Source organism: Hyperoodon ampullatus (genome assembly GCF_949752795.1).
Source record: "Hyperoodon ampullatus genome assembly, chromosome: 7".
Classification (NCBI taxonomy): Eukaryota; Metazoa; Chordata; class Mammalia; order Artiodactyla; family Ziphiidae; genus Hyperoodon; species Hyperoodon ampullatus.
In genome coordinates this window covers 11,409,978-11,434,801 of record NC_136920.1, presented here as the reverse complement: position 1 = coordinate 11,434,801, position 24,824 = coordinate 11,409,978, and the positions used below count along the sequence as shown (strand labels likewise).

Here is a 24,824-nt window from a genome sequence, read left to right as displayed (position 1 = left end):
TAGGTTGTCCAAGAGAGGCTGGGAATCCAGATCTTTTTAAATAAATTTCTATATTCTTAAATGTTGGCAAGTCATTCAAATTAAGAAAAAAAAAATACTAGTCATCCAAGCAAAACACGTCTGTGGGCCAGATGTGGCCCGCGAGCTGCTAGTTTGCAACTTTAGCTCTGAGTATCTACCTCAGTTTTTCCCCTTTTTGTAAAGGAAGAAAACAGTTTCACAAGTAAGATGATTTGGCCGAGGAGACAATGCCAGTTTAAGTGGCTGAGGAGGGATTCCACCTGGGGGTCTTACTATGCAGCCCAGTGCCCCCTCTACTCCTCCATGAGTCAGTAGAGGTGAAAACTCCTCCTGAGCCGTCCTGGAGCAATGGAAGGCCCCACAAGGCCAACAAATAATAATGAAAACACGGATCACCAGTTGGACCCCTGATACAGCAACAAGCCCCAAGACCCCGAGTCAGAGCTAGGCGGGGGCAGGCGGTGTCACACCTGCTGGCTCCGGGGCATGCCGTATCTCAGGTCGTTGACAAAGTGCTCGCAGTTCCCTTCGATCAGACTGTACTGCGCTATCTTGCTGATCATCTTTTTCATCTGCTGGATGATCTTGTCCACGGGTAGGGGCAGGTATGTCCCATCCAGCTTGTTGTTGACCTTCCAGGAGCAGCCATGCAGCACGTCCTCCAGACAACTGTATTTCACCACCGCCTGGTTGCTAAAGATGGACATGATGCTGCTGGCCTCAAATTCCTCACCTAGAGGCCAAAGACAAGCCAAAGTTGGAAACTGCAAGGGGCAGTGGGGCAGAGCACCGGCTCACTCCAGGTGCTGGATCAGTGGCTCCTCTTGGGGTCCTGGTTTCACCGTCTCTAAAAGGCACAGCAGAGGATGGGGAGTTGGACTAAATGAACTGCAAAGGGCCAGCTTTCCGCACTTCCCACTTTCAACCACCGCTGCAATCTCTTTCTCATCAAGCTCCAGGGGTACCTTATGGTGTAGGCCCAGACTCCACTCGGTGTACAGACCCGACCAAATCCTAGGACTGGAGTCTTGCTTTCCTAACCAGACTCCAGTAATCTTCACAAACATGTGACGAATACCCTTACAGGTAAGAGTCAGCTCCTGGACAAGGGACTGTCATGCGGTTCCAGGATAGGCCTCCCTCTGCCACCATGCAGACCCGCTCCAACCCGCTTCCACCCAGAGGCACTCTGCCTTTCTCTCTGCTCAAGTATCAGGATTCTCACCAAGGGTTTGTTTGAAAACAGGGTTCCACAGCTTGGAAAAACAGAAACGTCTGAAAACTGCTGTATTATCATATTCAGTCCTTAGAGGAGAGAGAGCTCCAGAGAAGGTCTGGAAGCTGCCCAAGGCCAGGTGGGTGGTAATTTAATATCAGGACTGTTTTTCTGCTACAACCATATGGAGAGGCAAACGTGGGATCCCTCCCCCTCTGTAAGTTGTCTGAGTGCAAGAAATGTCCCTTGTTCCTTTCTCAAGTATTTGAGGACTACCTGCTGATTTTACAAAAGCTGGCAGTAGGCAATTCGGCTCTCAGGAACAAAGATGGCAGAATTCATTTTTGGAAGAAGATCTGATGGGGGCGGTGGTGACAAAACTGTTAACTTGTACAACTCTTTGGTTACACAAGAGGAAGTCTCCTGGACTTAGTCTGGAAAGGAGAGGTGGAGATGAATGCAATGTGAAGCAATTTTTCATTCTTCGTGTAGGCATCCAGACAGGAAGGGGGACGGGTATGAGTGGATGGGGTGGGGAAGCAAAGCGAGGGGAGAGGGACTCTGCTCTGCAGGAAGGTCTCAGCCAGGTGAGAGGCGGGACCAACCGAGGGGGACAGGAGACAAGGATGAGAGCTGTGAACAAGGTGCGGCCACAGGCATTTGGTACCAGTGTCCTTCTGTAATCTAATCTTTTTAAGGTGAAAATTACTTGCTTTTATTTATTGTTAAAACAACTTTATGAAATGATTTGCAATGCAAAATGTGGAAAACTGCTTTTAATAACTGGGAAAATAGCTACAGCATGGGAAAACGTATGTAAACAAACTTCACTGCCACCAAACTAGAATCTACTAATTTATCTCAGATGGCATCACAGAGTAGCAATGGCAGCTTCTGGTAAACGGAGAAACAGCAGCAAAGTCCTGCAGTGAAGCTGTGATTAATTACCAAACTGAACTGTTCACTCCACTAATCCTACAACTTCCCTACATTTATCTGTCTATATATTCCTACTTACTACAGGACAAACACCCACCAAAGTGGTTCCAAAAACAAATGATAGAAATTCACAATTATAAAACAAATCCAATAGAAGGCAGTGGAGAAAACTGGGAACAACTGCAAAGTTTTACTATCTAGTCCAGGTGATGAAAACAAAGTTTTTCTTTCAAGGCTGACCACCGTCAGGAATGAAATTAAGTATCAAAACTCTCCTCACTTCTCTAGGAGTGATTCTAGCTCTTCTTGCAAAGAGCTGAGCTGCTCCTTTTCTCGGTCTTCCTTTTGTTTCAGTTCATCCAGCACAGCCTGAAATCTGTTCTTGAGAGCCAGGTTTTCCACTTTCATGATGAGATCCTCCTGTCGCTTTGCCCTGTCCTGGGTCTCTTGGAGCTTGCCTTTCATGTTATCAATCTGTTTCTGAATTCCCATAACCAGCTGATTAGTTCCCTCGTTTTCTTGGTGGTGTTCATCTGACTCATTTAGCTTGTCCTGTAGCTGCCTTTCCAGATCTTCCTCAGTGTCAATGATGTTTATATCTTCTTCATCTTGATGCTGTGTCTCATCTTCATCTTCACTGCTGCTGCTGAGGTCATTGAATATCTCCCGAAGCTCATCATGTTCTAATGAGTCATGGCCCTGCCTGTGGCCAGACATTCCTGGGGAAGAGATATCAAGGCCTTGATTTTCTGCTTCTTTTGTTTCATCTTCAGCAATTATTTCCCAACGGGTACTGACAGCTTCAGCATCTGTGCTCAGCAACCGCTTTACTTCTTTTTCCACATCTGGAGACTCAATATATTTCTTCTTTGCTGTCTTACGGAACCTTCTCTTTCTGACATTTTTTAGAGGCAGAGTAATTCCATGGTTCCATATAAACTTTTTCTCTTTGTCCTTATCCTTTTTCTTGATTGCTTTGGGATCAGCAGTGGCAACTGGTTCCTCAACAGGAGGATAGAGATCACCATCAGCTGTACAGACAAGCATCTGACAGATATCAGCTGTCTTGTAAAAGGTTTTTTTATCAATGGTTTTCAAACTTTCCATAACACATGGCAGATCCACCAATTTTGACGCCAGTGGGACCTGGTCCACTCTGACAATTCCATGACGCCCATCAGGGTGTAACTCAATTGTCAGTCTGTCCTTCAGGTTGACATGACCAGACTGTACCGCCCGCCTCACAGTAGAGGCATACTCCGGAGGTAGGCGTAAGATAAACTGGCTCTCTAGTTCGTGAGGAGCATCATCTTTGCTCTTACTCATCTTTACTTCTTTGTGACTCACTTTTTCTCTAGTAACCACTTGTTGCACTAAAAAATTTCAGCTATTTCAACTGAAAGACCAGTTCTTTATAAATTGAAGTCTTTAATTACAAAGAGTTCTAGGTAGAACAGCAACTAAGCGTCTATTCTGAATTAAGCCCCAAGTCTTTCTAAATATGCTGTGACAATACCAGTCGTTAATGACGCATTGCCTTACTCAGGTCCATTTAAATCTGTTAGCTGCAATGCCAAGTTCCAACCTCTGGATGCCGCTGCAGGACAACGCAGGGAAAGCAAATGGCGGCTCCTAGGAATGATTTTCGGCACAGAAAGTAAGGCTCAGCAGATACTCCCAATCCACAAACTCTCCCGGAACAAAGATACGCAAAAAGCGGGGCGTAGTGAGCTCTCTTCGCCTCGGGTACTTACAATCCAGTGACGGTTATAAGTCCAGTTTCTCCGGACAGGCGCGAGCGGAAAACGAAGCCACTCAGAGAAAGGCGGCCGGGAGCCGAGAGTCTCCTTCCGAATTCCTTTGTTCTTCCTGGCACTTGGCAAAGCGATCCGCTGATTATCGGTGAAATGGCTGAAGACGGGCAACGCGAAATCTCGCCAAGAACCGCAGCTCCGAACGCCAGATTCTGCAACTCCGCAGCTCAGGCAGCCTCCGTCCGTTACAGCAGACCTAGCCGAGAAAAAACAGCTGCGTCACCACACGAGACGAGCAGCCGCTGAGTCGCAACACGCCTCGGGCGGAAGTGCGAGCTGCCCCAGCGCGCGCAGGCGCAACGCGCGATTACGCTATCCGGCGTCTTGTCGTCTCGCGAGAACTTGGCCTTAAAGGGATGAAGACTGTTTCGCAAAGAGCTGTTAGTTTAAAAGTATCTAGAGGAAACGGTTCTAAGAAGGACATAGATTCTCCCGCGCGCCTCCGCTACCGCCTCCGCTAAGCCAGGGCTTTTACCGGATCTCTCTGTAATCTAATCTTTAACGGGCAGTACTTGCACAGGAGGCAAAATCCCAAAAGCATCAAAGATTACACAGAGGAGCCCCCGTCTCCCCTTCTCCCAGCTCCCCCATCTCCTGAGGCCACCATGTGACCAATGGTTCTGGATGTCCAGTTTTAAGCTGTTTCACATTCTGTGCTGTAATCGTCCACTATCACCACTTCTGCCCCCATCAAATCTCCACCAAAATTTAATTAGTCACCTGTTTAATCTCAGCCCTGTGTTAATGCTGCAATGAAAGGAGAACGATGTCCACACGTTGGGTGGAGCAGCCTGGGACGGGTTGGAAAAGCAGGGAGACAAGGTGAGGATGGAGGTGCCAAAGGTGACCAGGAAACCAGATGGATGCAGCAGTTGGGGACAATAGGAAGTGACAATCAGAACGCATAAGCACCTGCAGCCCTCCCAGGGGACCCTCAGAAACAGAGGAAGGATATTGAACTGCTGTCATTACAAAATGGAGGCTCCGGTTCTTACGTTTCTATTTTAAAAGAAAGAGTGGTCTAGGTGGTCAGGGAACTTAGGAATGATCTTTATAATTTCATCTGTCTTAGGGCTGGACACTCAGTGGGTTTTGGTGGACAGAGACCAAGCTCTATCACACAGTAAATTAAGGTCCAGTCATGCTTTGGGTGTTCTGTTGCTAAAGTAAGGCAGCAGCTGAGGAACACAGTAATTAACTGTCCTTTTTACTTTGCTAACTTCAATATCAATATTTCAATAGAGTATTCACTCTGACTTGTGGGAGCAGGTGGACCACACAGTCATCCTCCACATAGACGGCCCAGTGCTCGTAGCCAATCCAGAAAATCTCAATCAGGTCTCCAGGTCTGGGTCTTGGTTTACCCTATGATGGAAATGGAATGGAATGGAATGGAATGAAATGGAATAAAATGAAATGAAATGAAATGAAATGAAATAAAATAAAATAAAGTAGACTTCACACGCCCAAGGAACTCCAGAGACCTTGTTTGGGGATTGGCTACAGCTCAGCCTGAAGACACTGCCTTTCATCACTTTACAGAAACCCAGGCTGCAAAAAGCTCTCTTCACACAAATGGCCGAGGGACCCGCCCACTCCTGCTACCACCCTCATTATTAAAGCCACTGAGGCTGACAGTGCCAGCTCCAAATGCACAGCTCCGTATGTATACATGCCCTGTGATAAGTGAAGGAGCTCCTGTAAGCATTTCTCCTTGAAACTCAGCACCATGCGAGCTTTCTCAATAGAGGGCGCTAGAGAGACACTGCAAGAGGAAAAGGTTCTCCTGCAGGTTCTGGCTTTGGGCTGCGGAGTTACACCAAACTCCCATTCTTGGGATAAATCTCACTTAGTAATGATGTATAATCCTTTTTATATGTTGCTGAATTCAGTTTGCTACTATTTTGTTGAGGACTTTCACGTCTACATTCATAAGGGATATTAGTCTGTAGTTCTTTTCTTTGCCTGACTTTAGTATCAGGGTAACATTGACCTCAGAATGAGTTGGGAAGCATTCCCTCCTCTATTTTTAGAGTTTGTGAGGGATTGGTAATTCTTCTTCAAATGTATGGTAGAATTCTCAAGAGAAGCCCTCTGGGCCTGAATTTTTCCTTGTGAAAAGATTTTTTATTTACTAATTCAATTTACCTGTTATAGGTCTGTTCAGATTTTCTAGTTATCCCTGAGTCAGTTTTGTAATGTGTGTCTTTCTAAGAGTTTGTTCATTTCATGTAAGTTTTCTAATTTGTTAGCATAAAGTTATTCACAGTATTCCTTTATTATCCTTTTAATTTCTGTAAGACTGGTAGTAAGCCACCTCTTTCATTCTTAATTTTGGTAACTTGAGTTTTCTTTTTCTTGGTCAATGAACGTAACCAAAGTTTGTTGATTTTATTTATCTTCTCAGAGAACCAACATATGGCCTCACTGATTTTCTCCATTTATTTCCATTTTCTATTTCATTGATTTCTGCTCCAATACTTATTTTTTCCTTCCTTCTGCTTGCTTTGGGTTTAGTTTACTTTCCTTTTTCCAGTTTATTAAGGTAGGAATTTGGATTATTGATTTGAAATCTTCCTTTGTTTTTAAAAGATTTTTTTGATGTGGACCATTTTTAAAGTCTTTATTGAATTTGTTACAATATTGCTTCTGTTTTTTATGTTTTGGTTTTTTGGCCATGACACATGTGGGATACTAGCTCCCCGACCAGGGATCAAACCCGCACCAGTCTATATTAAATTTTATTCTAAGCACTGCTTTAACTGCATCTCATAAAACTTGATATGCTCTGTTTTCATTTTCATTCAACTCAAAATATCTTCCAATTTCTCTATTTTTTCTTTTACCCATGGGTTATTTAGAAGTATGTTTTTTAATTTCCAAATACTTGTAGATTTCCCAAATTTCATTCTGTTGTTAATTTCTAATTTAATTTCATGTGAACAAAGAAATATATTATTTCAATCCCTTTAAATTTGCTGAGACTTGCTTTATGGCTAGAATATGGCCTATCCTGGGGAATATTCATGTCTGCTTATGAAGAATATGTATTCTGCTATTGTTGAGTGGACTATTCTGTAAACGTCAGTTAGGTCAAGTTGGTTAATATCGTTGTTCAAACCTTCTATATGCTCACTGATTTTCTGCCGCATTGTTCTATCCAGCATTGACAGTGTAGTATTTAAGACCCCCAACTATTATTTCTGAATTGTCTATTTCTCTCTTCAATTCTATCAGCTTTTGCTTCATGAATTGGGGGATTATGTTGTTAAATGTGTGTGTTTATAATTGTTATATCTTCATGATGAATTAATGTTTTATCATTGCAAACAGTTTCTCTTTTTTCCTAGTAATATTTCTTCCCTTAAAGTCTATTTTTTCTGATATTAGTGTAACCACTCCAGCTGTGGTTCTGCTTGCATCTTTTTACATCCTTTTACTTCCAACCTATTTACGACCTTGAATCTAAACTATGCCTCTTGTAGGTGGCATATAACTGGATCTTGTATTATCAAGTCAGATGATCTCTGCCTTTTCTGCACTGTTAATTGAGTCACATTTCTCCCTGTTGATTTGAGTTACTGTCTAGTGTCCTATCCTTGATCCAAAATAGCTCCATTTCAGCCTCCCTCCCTTGTGCTATTATTGTCATATTTATTATATCTTTGCATATTAAAAGGCCTTTTTTTTTTTTGCGGTACGCGGGGCTCTCACTGCTGTGGCCTCTCCCTGCTGTGGCCTCTCCCGCTGCGGAGCACAGGCTCCAGGCGCGCAGGCTCAGCGGCCATGGCTCACAGGCCCAGCCGCTCTGCGGCACGTGGGATCTTCCCGGACCGGGGCACGAACCCATGTCCCCTGCATTGGCAGGCAGACTCTCAACCACTGCGCCACCAGGGAAGCCCTCGATTGTCTTTTAAATTAGGATAGAAGCTAAAATATATATTTATACTCTTTTATAATAATAACCAATGTAATTACCTTTATGGGTGCTTTTTTCTTTTTGCCACACCACATGGCTTGTAGGAGCTTAGTTGCCTGACCAGGGATTGAACCTGGGCCTTAAGCAGTGAGGGAGCAGAGTCTTAACCACTGGACCACCAGGAATCTCCCATGCTTTGTATTCTTTCATGTGGATTAGTTACTATCTGGTGTGACTTCCTTTTAGCCTAAAGAATTTTCTTTGCTATTCCCTTTAAGGCAGTCTTCACTTATCTGAGACTACCTTTATTCTACCTTCATTTTTGAAAGACAGTTTACTGGATATAGGATTTTTGGTTGACAGCTTTTTTTTCTTTCAGAACTTTTCATATGCCATTCCACTGCTTTCTGGCCTCCATCGTTTCTGATGAAAAGCCAGCTACCAATTTTATTGTGGTTCCCTTGTACATGATGAGTCTTTTTTTCCTCTTGTTGCTTTCAAGATTTTCTCTTTGTGTTTGGCTCTCAGCTGTTTGGATTCTGATTCCCCCCCAGGGCTAGTGGTTGCTGTTGTTTGTTTGTTTGTTTGTTTAGAGGCTTGCCTGGATTGATTCTGTGATGTCTGTTTCCCTCAGAGCATGCAACCACTGGTGTATCTGCTTCAGTTTTGTTTGTTTGTTTGTTTGTTTGTTCTTGCTCTTATTTTTAAGCCTGGCATAAAAATAATGGTCAGCCAGTGACTGGTCAGAGATTAAGCCACATCTTGGGCCAATAAGGCATCACTCTTTGCCTACGGAGTTCGGTGTGGTTTGGAGAATTCATTCAGGTTCTAAAGTTTAAAAGTCTGTCCCAGCTGTTACTTTCCGCATTCACAAGGCCTCATGTTCCTCCAGGAGCTAGAGACTCACGCAGGCCCCTCTAGTCTCTCCCAAATGTGTGTGCAGCCTTGTGCACCCCTTAGAGAACAGCAGCTTTTCTAGACCCTCTTTAGCTGTCTCATTACCTGGGTTTCCGTATTAAAGTTCTGGCTGGTCTGTTAGTCCATCACTTGTCCCAACCAGTATTGCAGGCTCAGGCTATCTGCAATTTTGGCCTTCCATGATGTTTGTCACTGAGATAACTATTGTTTTCAACAACATCTCTGGGCATGGAATTTTCCACACTCTGCTCCAAATAAAGTTGCCCTCTGCTGCCACTGCCAGTCCTCCTGGCATGTCCCACCCACCCACCCAGGTACAACTTCCCCACCACAGAGCTGGGGGAGGTGGGGGACTTACTAAGACACTGCAGATCTCCATTGTTCTGAGAGTCCAAGATTCAGTAGGTTTTCTTGATTCAACACTTATCAATTTGTTGTATGCCTTTGGTCAAATTCCAGAGTCTTTAAATGGTTGTCTTTGATGGTTTTGTCCAGCTTTACTTTTGCTCTTTGGGGAGATTTTTCTGAGATGCTCAGTTAGCCACTCCAGAAGTCCTGCCCACTTGACGGAATGAATTTTTATGGGCAAAAAGCAGACCATCTACTCAGTGATATTACATGGAAGGAATTGAGGCCAAGAAAGATGAAGTGCTTCGTCCAAGGTCCTAGGCAAGTCAGTGGCAGAGCTAGGACCAGAACTGGGGTCCTGGACCAAACCAACTCCTTCTGCCTTAAAGAGAAAATATGGTGGTAACTGAGCTCCCACTAGAGGGCGCCCCAAACTAGCCTTCTCATCTGGAAAGCAGAATCACTATCCTTGCTGTTTTTTCCTCGAATTATCTGCCAGTAGGAAGACAGCACAATTCATTGTGATGCTATTCTAAGCCAAAAAAAATTCAAAAGAAATCCACGTGCTGCTCATCAAGGATGTTGAACAAGATTTGTGGTACAGGAAACAAAAAATTCTGGGGTTGAGGGGAGTGGATTTTAGAATTTTAAGTTTTCTTTTGTTCCTTAATACTCTCCACCTGCAATATTGCCACTGGATGGGGTAGTCAGGTGGAAACTTGAATGGGATTCACAACAGACTTAATAGTCACCTAGAGTTACCTGCTCCCTTGCTGAAGTTTCTCCCACTATAAATTGATGGTATTCAGCTTTGAGTCTCAACCTTGGCTGCACATGGAAATCACCTGCAGAGCTTTTAAAAATTAAGATTGATGTGGAGTATGGCCTGGGAACCAGAATTTTAAGAGCTCCCCAGGTGACTCTAATGGCAGCCAAGGTTGTAGCCACATTGGGAGCTTTTCCAAGGTCCCATCCTTCCTTTTTCCTTGACTTTACCCTGTCCCCAGCATTTCATGAACCTTAGGGAACCTGTCTATATCCTCCAGGGCAAACTCCACTCCCAGCTGATGCTCCAGTCTTCAAATCCAGATTAAGGTTTCCCTGCCCCTTCTTCTCTCTTTGGAATAAGATATGACTTTGAAATCCTCCATCCATCTGCTATTTATCTCCTTTGCACAAGCTGGCAGCCCAGTTCTGGCTCTTCTCCCAGAAATAGGCACCTGGTTGGAAAAACCAGTCTTTCATAAGGCCCCTGGATGATAACAGTTTCTGAAAGTCTTATAACTATTACAGGGATGATGCAGGGAAGTGGGTGGAGGGCTCGTTCCTGCCTGCACCGTGTGGCAGGGAGGCAGGAAAAAAACCACAAAGACAGAGCTTTATTTTGAACTCCTGGGAGTAAAAATGTAAAGTCCCTAGCTGTTTCTGAAACACACTGATTCTTGGGTCAGTCCCTGACCAGGCATTGGAGCAGATGTGGGAAGCTGGGAGCAGAAGAAAATCATCATGATACAGGTATTAGGAATTTCACTTTCAGCTCTGATCCTAACCCAGGTGATACCTCAGAAATAAAACCTGAAGCCTCAGACACTGACATGACACCAAGGAGAGAATTCGAGTTAGAATGGTAGGCAGAGAATAGCCAGCTCTACCATCCACCAGTCCCTCCCATCAGGAAACTTCCACAAGCCTCTTAGATAGCCTCATCCACCAGAGGGCAGACAGCAGAAGCAAGAAGAACTACAATCCTGCAGCCTATGGAACAAAAACCACATTCACAGAAAGATAGACAAGATGAAAAGACAGAGGGATATGAACCAGATGAAGGCACAAGATAAAACCCCAGAGAAACAACTAAATGAAATGGAGATAGGCAATCTTCCAGAAAAAGAATTCAGAATAATGATAGTGAAGATGATCCAGGACCTAGGAAAAAGAATGGAGGGAAAGATCGAGAAGATGAAAGAAATGTTTAACAAAGACCTAGAAGAATTAAAGAACAAACAAACAGAGATGAACAGTACAATAACTGAAACAAAAAATGCACTAGAAGGAATGAATAGCAGAATAACTGAGGCAGAACAATGGATAAGTGACCTGGAAGACAGAATGGTGGAATTCACTGCTGCGGAACAGAATAAAGAAAAAAGAATGAAAAGAAATGAAGACAGCCTAAGAGACCTCTGGGACAACATTAAATGCAACAACATTCGCATTATAGGGGTCCCAGAAGGAAAAGAGAGAGAGAAAGGACCCGAGAAAATATTTGAAGAGATTATAGTCAAAAACTTCCCTAACATGGGAAAGGAAATAGCCGTCCAAGTCCAGGAAGTGCAGAGAGTCCCATACAGGATAAACCCAAGGAGAAACACTCCGAGACACATAGGAATCAAATTGACAAAAATTAAAGACAAAGAAAAATTATTGAAAGCAGCGAGGGAAAAACGACAAATAACATACAAGGGAACTCCCATAAGGTTAACAGCTGATTTCTCAGCAGAAACTCTACAAGCCAGAAGGGAGTGGCATGATATACTTAAAGTGATGAAAGGGAAGAAACTACAACCAAGATTACTCTACCCAGCAAGGATCTCATTCAGATTCGATGGAGAAATCAAAAGCTTTACAGACAAGCAAAAGCTAAGAGAATTCAGCACCACCAAACCAGCTCTACAACAAATGCTAAAGGAACTTCTGTAAGTGGGAAACACAAGAGAAGAAAAGGACCTACAAAAACAAACAAAGATTGGTTTTGACATGTATACACTGATGTGTATTAAATGGATGACTAATAAGAAAATAAAGAACGAAAGAAAAAAAAGAAAAAAGATATAGGGAAGATAATCATAAAAGATTTGGAAAAATTGTAAATACTTAAAAGAGATCTGCACTCAGATTGCTTTACAAGCATCTTCAAGTTTATGTACCATCTAAAAGAAATGGAAAATAGAAATCATAGAAGATACTTTTTGCACTTAAGCAAGATTCATACTCAAAGAAAAAGTTTTACCCCAAGTCAACAGATTAGCATATATATAAATATAAATGTTCATTTGTAGGAGTTTTGTGTGTATGTATTTATTGAAATAAAATGTCCATATTTCTTAAAAAAAAAAAAAAAAGAATGGTAGGCAGCTACAAAGTAATAGAAAGAAGACAGGGTTTGTTGTTAGGAGACCTGGTTCAAATCCCAACTCTGCCACTTACTAGGTGTTTGACACATTCTCAGTAGAACTTCCGAGAGAGCAAAGATGTTGGTCTTTACAAAAGAACATTTTACAAATGTCAAAAGATTATTGTATGCCCCAATGGAGCATCTCACTCCTAATTACTTTGTTATGAATCTGCCATGGTGAACTTTTTTCTAATCCCTTGCAGTGAATATGATGGTTTTATTCCTCCCAGAAATTCTCCCTTTATGTATTCAATCAACAAATATTTATCAAGCACCTACTAGTTTAAGCACTGGGAATACAGCAGTGAATAAGGCTGATAAAAGCTCTGCCCTCTTTTGGAAGGAGCCAGACAGTCAATAAGCAAAATGACTATATAATGTGATACATGCTATTAAGGAAATAAATGGGGTGATATGATGGAATGCTAAGACTACTTTAGTACCATAAGTACTAAAGTGTAGCCATGGCAGATGGTTTGGATTCTTCTGATAGCAGCCCTCTCATTTCTCTTTGGGTAATTTCTCGCTTCCTCCCCATCCCTGTGATCCTAGTGGGGATGCCAATCATTGCACCCTTTCAACTCAGGCCAATCCGAGCCTTTCCCTTGGGATTTTTTAAAAAATTATTATTGAGGTATAATTGGCATGCAACATTATATTAGTTTCAGGTATCCAACATAGTAATTTGATATTTGTATATATTGCAGAACGGTCACCACCACAATAAGTCTAGTTAACACCCATCACCATACATAGTTACAGAATGTGTTTTTCCTTGTGAAGAGAACTGTTAAGATTTAGTCTCTTAGCAACTTTCAAATATGCAATACAGCATTATTAATTTTAGTCGCCATGCTGTACATCACAACCTGTTCGGTTTTATAACTGAACATTTGTACCACTTGACCCCCTTCACCCATTCTGCCCACCTGCCACCCCCTGCCTCTGGAGACCACCAATCTGTTCTCTGTATCTATGAGCTTGAGGGTCCTTTTGTTTGCTTGGTTGGTTGGTTGGGGGTTGTTTATTTGTCTGTTTTCAGGATTTTGTGTGTTTAAAGCAAGGGAAGAGATGCTGTCTGTTTCCTCTGGGGTTGCTAAGCAGGGCCTCCCTTCTGTAAACCACATGGAAGAAGCTGTTGATGTAGAGGAAAATTGAGGCCATCGATCTGAAAGAAACCAAGGGGAGATGTGGCCAGACAGACAGGATCCCCTGGCAGTGGCAGGGGCCCAGATCCTGGTTCCAGTCTCTAAAGAGCCCAGATCTGCCCAGGTTCCTACAGTGAGTCCTCCCTGACTCTAACTTACCCTAGTAACCTTCCAATTTAAAAATCTCTTCTTGGCTTCCCTGGTGGCACAGTGGTTGAGAGTCTGCCTGCTGATGCAGGGGACACGGGTTCGTGCCCCGGTCCGGGAAGATCCCACATGCCACGGAGTGGTTAGGCCCATGAGACATGGCCGCTGAGCCTGCGTGTCTGGAGCCTGTGCTCCGCAACGGGAGAGGCCACAACAGTGAGAGGCCCACATACCGCAAAAAAAAAAAAAAAAAAAAAAAAAAAACTCTTCTTGACGTATACTAGCTAAAGCTGGTTTTCTATAATCCAACTGAAAGGGGAGTGGTGTGGTAGAGGATGACTGTGGGTACACTCTGGGCCCCAAGGGCAAGAGAGACCTCTATGAAGAGGTAAGATTTAGGCTGAGAAAGTAAAGGCACGAGGAAGAAAATTATGTGACCATCTGGAGGGTCATTCCAGGCAGGGGCAGAACAAAGACTCTTGGGCAGGAGGGTTTAGTGTGGCTGAATATGAAGGGAGAGAAGGTCGGATGAGACTGTAGAAGAAGAAAAGGACCCCATCGTGGCGGAGGTGGAGGTCTTTCCGACACCAGTTATAGACAGGAGACCATGAGGGCAGACGAGTCCTTCAGGATACTGGTTGTGAAAGGGAGGAGGGGCACCAGGTGGGAAATGGACAGAAACAGGGGTCCAGGGAGCGCATTTTCAAGACAGGAAAGATGACAGCACATGTGAGTGCTGGCAGCACGGCTCCGGCGGGAGGGAGATGTTGAAGGTGGCAGAGAGAGAAGATTAATCAGCAGCAAAGGGTCCTGAAAAAGTGGGAGGGGCTGAGATCAAGAGCCCCCAAGGAGGAGCTGGCCTTCCCATAGAGAGGTCAGGGAGGGCCTTTCTGACCAGAAGACACGCACTGGTCTGCTTGGGCTGCCATAACAAAATACCACACACTGGGTGGCTTAAACAAGGGAAATTTATTTTCTCACAGTTTTGGAGGCTGCGGAGTCCAAAGACCAAGGTGCCAGCAAGGTAAGTTTCACTCTGAGGCCTCTTCTTTTGGCATGTAGGCAGCTGCCACCTCACTGCAAGCTCACATGACGACACATGGGAGATCTCAGTTCCCCAACCAGGGACTGAACCCTGGCCACAACAATGAAAGCTCCTAATCCTAACCACTAGACCACCAGGGAACTCCCAAGTGACTACTTCTTTGTGTGTGGAGAGAGAGAGCTAGCTCTCTGGTGTCCCTTCTTATAAGGGCACTAATCCTATCATGTTAGGGCCCCACCATTATGATACCATTTAACCTTAATTACTTCTTACTCCAAATAGAGTCATGCTGAAGATTAGGACTCCAACATACGAATGTGGTGGGGGGAGGGAGGGACCCACATACACTGAGTCCATAACAACATATGTGAGCTGGATTTGGAAAACCAGGAAAGAGCAGTCTTGGCAACCCAGTGAGTGCAAAGGCTCTGAGAAAGGGAGGACTTGGGTTCATGAAATGTACAGAAAAGAGGGGGGGATGGTTGGTACAGAGTGATCAGGGGGAGGAGAGAGATACAAGATGAATTTGGAGATGATATACAGATCCAGACAATAGAAAGCAAAAAGGAGAGAATGTGGGCAGGGTGGGGGTGGACATGTGTCCATGGTGAGCAATCTCTGAGGCATCATTTGAGTAAAAGAGCTGGCGCCCCTCATGTGCTAGGACCTCAAGATGCATTTATTTCATCTGTCCTATCTTGGCATTAATTCACCCCTGTTACACAAAGCAGTAAGTCGTTCCATGTATTTTAAAGGATATGTACACGTCTTGATGAAATCAGCAGAAATAGGAGTCAAATGATAGAAGGGATGTATCCAGAGCCTCAAAATGACATGAGGTTAGTGAAGGTGAAAAGTAAACATGTCCGTCAAAGACCTACGCATAGACCTCAATCAGGTTAAGATGAAAATATAACAGCTTGAAGTGATACATCCCAGCAGGTTTTTGTCCTGACTCTCTGAAACAGGGGCAAGTGAATGAAACCTTGTACTAATGTTACACAAAGTTTCATATGGGGAGCTGGTAATGATGTTGCTTGTCATATTATAAGATAAATTCCTCTCTTCCTTCTATTACCCAAATAGTCCAGGAGCACCTTGAGGCCAAGGACAAGACTATCCTCCCAGATCTCTGCTGAGTAAAAAACTGTAGAGAAGCAATGCTATACACTCCTTATGTCGCTATTATTAAGTAAAATCCTATTCATCTTGTATTACATTTTTGCCATTAACACTGAATTCTACAGACCTGCTTTTGCTTATAACGTTATCAAAAGAAACTCCAGAGTGCTCACTTCGGCAGCACATATACTAAAGAAACTCCAGAGCCTAACCTTAAAAAATGCAAGTCCTTCTAAATTTCCATTTAAAAGGAGTCTTCGCTTTGTGACCACCTAGAGGGGTGGAATAAGGAGGGTGGGAGGGAGACGCAAGAGGGAGGAGATATGAGGACATATGTATATGTATAGCTAATTCACTTTGTTATAAAGCAGGAACTAACACACCATTGTAAAGCAATTATACTCCAATAAAGATGTTAAAAATAAATAAATAAAATTAAGTGTTTAAAGTGATGGCCACCCTGCAGCTGCAGAGATAGCTGTATCTTTCCGAAGCATCAAGCTTGCTAAAGAACTTGACTTGATAAAGTATCAAATTGAAAACACAAGAGTATCAGGCTTGAGATACTGTGCAATATGGAGGCTTCCTGAATATTCATTAACTGTCACCAACTTGTTCTGTTCTCTGTTAATATAAATCAGTCCTTAGAATATCATCTGAACAAAGTGGTCTTGAGACATTCTAGAAATTGTTGTAGTTCAAGGAGGAACTGAAATTCCTATTGGTGGTTGGGCTTGATAACTCACCGGCCTGGCAATAATGTTGGAATCTTGACGCCTCTATATTCCTAAACCATAAAATTGAGACCAACTCAATTGGCACCTTCCTCTCCTATCATAGAATGAGAAATAAAAACCTTTGACTGTAAGGATTATTATTCTACTAAAGAGATTAAGAGTCTCACCACCATTTGAACAAGTACAATGTAGCGAGTCACAGTAAGCCCAACAGTAACTGTGATGGCCAAGCTCTCTAGCAGTCCCTGAGTACTTCAGATCACATGACACTATAATCACTGCTAGAAGACACCTTCAAAACTTCGGATCAATCTACTCATCTTTTCTTATAATTTAAATTCTTTTAGAAGATAACTGTATATATCCAAGAGAACTGAAATTGTGGACACAGGTCCACCCTTGTACATGAATGTTCATAGCAGCATTATTCCTAACAGCCAAAGGTGGACACAACCCAAATGTCCATCAACTGATGAATGGCTAAACAAAATGTACTGATAGTATATCCATACAATGGAACACTACTGGCCAATAAAAATGAATGAAATACTAACACGGGCTACAACATGGATGAACCGTATAAACATTATGCTAAGTGAAAGAAGCCAGATACAAGAGATCACAGATTGTATGATTCCATTCACATGAAACATCCAGAAGAGGCAAATACTTAGAGACAAAAATCAGGTTAGTGGTTTCCAGGGACTGGGGACAAGGGAAAATGAGGAGACTGCTAATGATGTGGAGTTTCTTTTTAGGGTGATGAAAACATTCTAAAATTAGACCATTATGATGGTTGCACAATTCTGTGAATATACTAAAAACCACCACATGGTACACTTTAAAAGGATAAATTTTAGGTATGTGAATTATATCTCAATAAAGTTGCCATTTTTTAAAAAGGTAACTGACAGCTTAAGCAAAAATACAATAACAACAATGTATGTTGGGATTTATAACATATGTAGAAGCAAAATGTATGTTAATAATGCAGTGAGGCCAGATATGGAGAAATGGAACCACTGTAAGCTTCTTATGCTATAAATAAAGTGGTATAGTATCACTCGAAGGTAGACCATAATAAGTTAAAAATGTAGAATACAAAAACTAAAACAAGAATTAAAATTATAAAACACAAGGAATTATAGTCAATAAACCACAAATGAAATAAAACTGAATCAGAAAAAACACTCAGTCATAAAGAAGTCAGAGGGCTTCCCTGGTGGTGCAGTGGTTGGGAGTCCACCTGCCGATGGACAGGACACGGGTTCGTGCCCAGGTCCAGGAAGATCCCACATGCCGCGGAGCGGCTGGGCCCATGAGCCATGGCCGCTGAGCCTGTGCGTCCGAAGCCTGTGCTCCGCAATGGGAGAGGCCACAACAGTGAGAGGCCCGCGTACCACACACACACACACAAAAGTGCCTGTTCGTGTCTTTTGCCCCTTTATCTTTGGAGTTGCTTTCTTACTGATTTGTAGGAGCTGTTTATATATCCTCGATACTCATCTTTAGTCGGTTGTATTTGTTTACACGTATTTTCTTCCAGTTCCTGGCTTGTCTCTTCACTCTCTTTATGAAGTCTTTCGATGAAGAGAAATTATGGACTTTAAAGAAGTAGAATTTACTAATTCTTTCTTTTGTGGTCAGCTCTCTGTGTCTTTTCATGAAGTTCTTCCTTGCCCTGCAGTCAGAAAAATATTCTCCTGTATTTTCTTGTAAAAGTTTTTAAATGTTGTCTTTTTCGTTTAATCAACCTGGAGTTGATTTTTGTGTATGTGTGAGGCAGAGATCCAATCTGATTTTTCCCTACATGAATAATCATATATCTCAGCATCACTTACTGAGAGTTTCTCCTTCCCCCACCCCGTGATGAGCAAGACCACCTCTGTCACATGTCAGGTTTTCATGGACGAGCAGAACGTTGCTGGCTCTATTCCACCCCACTGGCAAATGTGTCTGTCTTTGTGCTACTATCATATAATGTTTATTACTATACCTTTATGATAAATCTCAATATATGGATATCTTCAGATGCCCCCTCCTTATTCTTCCTCAGGAGTTTCTTGACTCTTCTTGAGCTTTTGCCCTTCCATAAATATTTCAGAATTAGCTTGTCAAGGTGCTCAAAATACTCTGTTGGCATCTTGATTGACATTACACTGAATCCACAAATCAGTTTGGCAATTTTGACATCTTTGCAAAATTGAGTCTTTGATCTATTACATATTATGTCTCTCTATTTGTTAGGACTTCTTTAATGTATTTCAATGGATTTTTATAATATTCTTCATACAGATCTGATCTTAGGTGTGTATTACATTTTTCTCTCTATTCATTTGGAAGTTTACACTCTATTCTTTTATTTATTGCCCTTGAAAATTTAACATTCATGCTCTAAAAGTAATATCCTAAACACCCCTCTGAAACAATGTGAGGACCTTGGAATGCTCTCACTCCAATCTGTGCCTTCCATGCTATTTTAGTTCTGCCCTTCTTTTAACCCCAAATTCACATTACTATTATTATTATTACCATTATTATATTATACAGACATTTGCTTAGATTTGCCCGGTGGGTCCCTCTGAGGTCATCTTTCTTCTTCCTAAAATATAGGCCTTTGCAGTTCCTGTAGTGAACGTCTGTGGGTGATTAACTCCTGGCTCTCATGAGGCTCCTGGCATCATGTGAAGGAGCTGAGGTGGAGGAGCGAGCGCCACAGGGCTGTTCAGGCAGCCAGGCTGGGCAGGAGGGCTGAGGTGGGGGGATGGCTCCTACTCCTGGAAGGGCCCAGAGGGAGCTCCGGGTACCTCTCTGAGGGGCTCCTCCATGGCAGAGAGTACTGGAACACTCTCTACTACTTGGTAGAAATAGTGCACACTATTTCTACCAAGGCTCCCACCCCTAAGACTAGAACTGCCCAGAGCTAGAGCGAGTCCATGACAGCCCCCATAGCTTGCCTGGCATCTGTCAACCTTGTTCCTCGCCCCTGCCCCCAACTGCAGTAGCTCGCACCACTCCTGCCATTCAGGGTACTGTAGTAGGATGGTGCCCACAGGAGCAGACTGTGCTCCCGCACTTCCAGGCCATTAAGCCATACATCTCTCCCCAGGTGAAAAGTAGAGGAGATCAAAAGCTGTGCACTGATTGAGTTGTGGTTTTGGATTTGGGGGTTTTTGTTCGGTTGATGTTGGTTTTGGTTTGGTTTGGGTTTTTTCACTTCTTATTACGAAAGTGTTCACACACAAATAAAAGTAGAGGAAACAGAATAATGGGTCCCCATTTACCTTTCACCCAACTTCTCCAGTCATCGGGACATGGCCAGTCTTGGTTCATCTATATCCCCCACCCACTTCCTCTATACCCAGATTATTTTGGAGCACATGGCAGATGCCTTATTCTTTCATCTGTAAATATTTCACTACATATTTCTAAAGGACAAGAAATAAAGATGAACACAATATCATTAGCACATTTTAAAATATTTTAGCAGTTCCATGTCCTCAAATAGGCAATCAATGTTCACATCTCCCTGACTGTTTGTATGTTGTTTAACTCTTTTTTGTTTGAACCAAAATCCAAATAAAACCATAAGTTAGAACTGGCTGATGTGCCTCATACTTTCTTTTAACTAAAGCAGGAGTCAGCAAGCTACCCATGAACTACCACCCACTGCCCGTTTTTGTGTGGCTTAAGTGCTAAGATTGGTTTTATACATTGTTAAATGGTTTCGAAAATAAAAGAATATTTGTGTCATGTGAAAATTATAAGAAATTCAACTTTCAGCATCCATAAAGTTTTATTTGAACATAGGCATGCCCATCGTTTACATATTGTCCATGCAAATTTCCCACTACAAGGTCAGGGACGCATAGTTGCTGTACCATCTGAAACTTCATGGCCTTCAAAGCCTAAACTATTTACTCTCTGGCCCTTTACAGAAAAAGTTTGCCAACCTCTGATCTTATGGGTTTCTCCTCCACCTTTTTTTTTCCCTTTTAAGTTTTTAATTGAAGAAACTGGGTCATTGGTCCTGTAAAGTCTCCCAGGGTCTGAATTTTGCTGCTATTGTTCAAGATGATCATTTGTGCCCTGTACTCCTGTAAGCTGGTGGTTAAGTCCGGAGGCTCAATCAAATTTAGATCAGATGGCTTTTTCTTCAAGAGGATTTCATTAGTAACAATGTGTTCTACCATCAGGAAGTAAATATGTCTGCTTCTCTTTCTTTGTGTGATGTCAACAACCATTGATGATCAGTGCTAAACAGGGTTGAGTTTCAGTAACCAAAAGTGATTGGAAAGTGATAGGAACTGCCTGGGATATTATGGGGTCTTCGACCCATCAGGGAAGAGAGAGTCAACATATATGGGCAAAAGCAGTGGTTGGAAGAAAATTAAGCTACTTCAGGTTTTGAGTTGAGATTCCGCAATAAACATATGATCCGCGGGGGAGGGAAGAAGTTCAGTAGGATACACAACAAAGTAACAAGAAGCGTCGTGTTAGCTTACTGAGGTTATGGGTGATGCTTGTTCTTTGCCCGATTTTATATTTCTAATCAAATGGTTCTATCTCTTTGGGGGGAAAAGATAAATAAAAAGAAGCTGGCTTTGTCCTATTGGTTCTCCCCTCCAAGTGTATGTCTTCTCTCTCCAATTACACTGGAAGCTCCCTGAGAGCAAGATTGATTGTTGATCCTTTTAACGGCCACAGCACCCAGTTATGAAAAATTGTTGCAGCCACTAAAACTCACTTACAGGGCAAAATAGCACCAAAAGAAATTGAAACTGTTTTCTCAAGAGTATATGAGCATGCTTTTAGGCAATAGCATCCATTCTTTCAAAAACACTGACTGGACATCCCTGGTGTCCGGGCTCCATCCAGACTGATTCCTATACACCCACCTCCTCCAAAATGGTCTTGGCTGAAATTAGCCAGCTTGCCACCCCCCCAGATTATACCTAGATCTTCCCTGTTTTTCCAGAATCTTCCCAATCATTTGATTCAAGATGTTGGAGCCACTTTTTGGGGCCCATTCTCCTTGTCTCCCTTATCCAGGCAGCTGTCGGGTTCTGTCAATTCTTCTTGCCTAGTATTCCTCCTAATTATCCTACCCTCTGTTCCAGGATGATGCAGAATTGGTCCCAAGAGAAAGAGGATCCATGAGAGTTTCCAGATAGAAGGAATCAGATAGAAGGAAGAGGTGGAGATGTAGACCAAAGTAGGTTAATCTATGCATTAGTCCCTCCCCAGGCCCAGAGAGTTATACCCATTCAGGAGCAGGGATTGTGAAAGAGGCTGCTGGATCATAGAAAGGGGGAGAGTGGGGCACCTTGAGATCCCTGACCATGAATTATGTTTCCCAGGCTATTAACTGGTAATTGACAGATATCAATAAAATTGCCTCAATTACAATCTGTGGCCAGCTAGAAGAGTATATGGACAATTTTGTGCTTGGGCCACAATTCCACACCTGCTGGGGGAGAGACAGAGAAGGAGGCAGAGAGAGGACAGGAGCCATAAACCATCACCTCTTACAGTCATTCAGTCTTTAAATAGATTTTGAGCACTTCCTCTGTATCAGGCATTCGCTTGGTACTGAGAATGTAAGAATAAATCTGCCCTCATGGAACTTATAGGTGGGGAGTAGGGGGAATGGGAGACAAACATTAAACAATTCTTTTTAAAAGTATTTATTTATTCATTTGGCTGCACCAGGTCTTCGTTGCAGCACGTGGGATGTTTTTTTTTTTTTTTTAGTTGCGGCATGTGGGATCTAGTTCCCTGACCAGGGATCGAACCCGGGCCCACTCCATTGGGAACACGGAGTCTTGACCACTGGGCCACCAGGGAAGTTCCAAACAATTCTTCAATATATAATGATAAGTTATGTTAAGTGCTCTGAGGAAACAGCACAGGGTGGAGGGAATTGGGAGGATGGGGTGGGAGGGTGCCAGTCTGGGGCAGGAGAAACCCACCTGCCAGTGTCAGGGTCACCATCAGCCCTGTCCTGGAGCTCTCCCACAAGTCCTTCCCTCGCTCTGGCTCAGGAGAGGAATTTACCCCCCTGTGCCCACCCCAAGACAGAACAACAGACACTAAGACCCTCTCTTATTCTGGAGCCTCTTAGATCAGATTCAACAAGTTCTGAACATGTGCTTTAAGCCAACCAGGTCCCTCCCAGTTGTCAAAAGCTGGGGTCACCTGAAAAGAGAAATGAAATGCACCATCCGCCTTCCTTCTGCTGCCTTCCCACTGCAGGCCCTCAGCATCCCCCTCTCCTGACTCCTGCAATACCTTGGAGTTTCAGAAAGAGAACAGTTATAACTACTCTTCTGTTATGGGCTGAACTGTGTTCCCCACCCCCAAGGCATACGTTGAGTCTTAACCCCCAGTACATAGGATGTGACTGTATCTGGAGATAAGGCCTTTAAAAAGATAATTAAGGTAAAATGAGGTCAAGTGGGTGAACCCTAATCCAATATGACCAGTCTCCCTACAAGAAGAGATTAGGACGCAAAATCAGCAAGCCAAGGAGAGAGGCCCCAGAAAAAACCAACCCTGCTGACCTCCTGATCTGGGCTTCTAGCCTCCAGAACTGTGAGAAAATAAACTCCTGTTGTCTCAGCCACCCAGTCCATGGTATTTCGTTATGGTGGCCCTGGTTCCTCAATTCACAGAAGAGGCGCTGAGGCTGGGATGGGAGTGGGGGAGGGGCACCATTTGGGGGATGCCAGGCTGGGACCAGGACCCAGATCTGACTCCCAGCGGCAAGGCCAACCTTGTCGCTGCCCAAACGGTTTCTCCACCTTTCATTTTTCCTCCTTCCTCAACGCACCTCTGATCACATTTCCCCCACGAAACACCTTCAGCCACGCAGCTCCACCTACCCAGCAGGATCTGAACAAACACCTTGGCTCTGTATCCCAAGCCCTGCCGGTTAGGACCCAAGTCAGTGCTTCTCAAACATTAACATGCATCAGAATCACCGGGAGAGTACGTTAAAATGCTGATTCCTGGGCTCTGCCCCCACCCCCAGTAGTTCTGGGGTGGGGCCCAAAAGTTTGCATTTCGAACAAGCTTCCAGGCAGCCCTCCAGCAGCACGGCTAACACACGTCTTTCCGCAGGACTGCCCAAGTACTCGCCCCACCATCAGAGCAGCTGCTTACTGTTCCCTCACCACCCCGTGCCCTTGAGCCTTTGCCCAGCCTGGTCCTGCCAGCAATTCCCTGCTGCCACGTCTGACGCTGTGGTCAGATCCTGGGGCCTCCCAACTCAGGATAAAGTTGAGAGGTTGTGCTGCTTTTTAAAGGGAAAGGCTTATTGGAATTTGAACCAGAACCGGAATGATTCCAGTCCAGAGGATCATAGGGGAGCTTGAAAAAAAAAAAAAAAAAATCTAGACCCACCCCCAGATACAGACCTCCCTTCGAGACAGGAGACACGCTACTGTGATCACCCTTTCTATACACAGATAATCAAAGGGAGCCCCAGAGAGGGTAAGTGACTTGTTCCAGGGCACACAGCACATTAGAGCAGAAGCTGAGCAAGAACCCAGGTCTCCTTCGGTGCAGCTGTGTGCTCCCCACTGCCCACCACTCCCTCTTCTGAGCCTAAGAGGGTCTTCTCTCTCCCTGCCTTTTCTCACCTCTCCCCATCCCACTTTCCTGTGACCCCAGCTGGGTCCTGGCATTTCCACCCAGTGCTGAAATGGAGCCCCAAAGGACTGTAAAATTTGCCAAAGGGAGAAGAGTGGGGAAAGGCGGGGGGAAATGAGGGAGAGAGATGGAAACCTTTGTGGGGAGGGGAGGGGAAGCCACTCATTTGGTGTCCAGGAAGCTGGGGGTGGGGCTTCTCCTGGGACCTGCCCCCGTGTACCATCCCCCCTGCCTCTGACCCCTGGAGGGCTCAGGCTGCAGCCCGGGAAATCACAAACCCTGCTGGCCCCAAGGGAGCCAACCTCTGGCTTCCCTCTGCAACGGGCTCTGTGCTTCAGACCCAAGGGTTAGTTAGTACAAGCTTCACGCCCTTCAACACGGATTTCTTCTGACGCCCAGTCCAGCCGGTGGGGCTGGAGCTGGGGTGGGGCGCTGGACAGCTGCCCTCCCAGACCTGCTCCAAGCACCATTATGAAGGACCCTGCCAGGTGCAGGTGAGACTGACAGCTGGGAGAGCTGCTCCAGGCATTTAGGATCTGGCTGGGAAAGGTGAGTCAGTCCAGTGGGGGCAGGGCTCCTGGAATCAGGATCTGCAGCCCAAGTTGGAGGCCCCCCCTCCACC

The 24,824-nt window shown here is 44.0% G+C and overlaps 2 protein-coding genes across 2 annotated transcripts; both read right to left on the bottom strand.

The window, feature by feature from the left end:
* Window positions 1–485: 485 nt before the first annotated feature.
* On the bottom strand, window positions 486–9,206 carry PLAAT5 (phospholipase A and acyltransferase 5; the record flags this gene model as incomplete). The annotated part of the gene is given in 4 exon segments (XM_079707734.1): window positions 486–754; window positions 5,242–5,259; window positions 5,262–5,355; window positions 9,186–9,206. Coding segments are annotated over 4 exon segments (402 nt in total).
* On the bottom strand, window positions 1,999–3,502 carry LOC307055252 (transcription initiation factor TFIID subunit 7; the record flags this gene model as incomplete). The annotated part of the gene is made up of 1 exon (XM_079707310.1): window positions 1,999–3,502. The coding sequence occupies one exon, from the start codon at window positions 3,500–3,502 to the stop codon at window positions 2,453–2,455; it is 1,050 nt and encodes a 349-aa protein (XP_079563436.1). The 3' UTR covers window positions 1,999–2,452.
* Window positions 9,207–24,824: the final 15,618 nt, after the last annotated feature.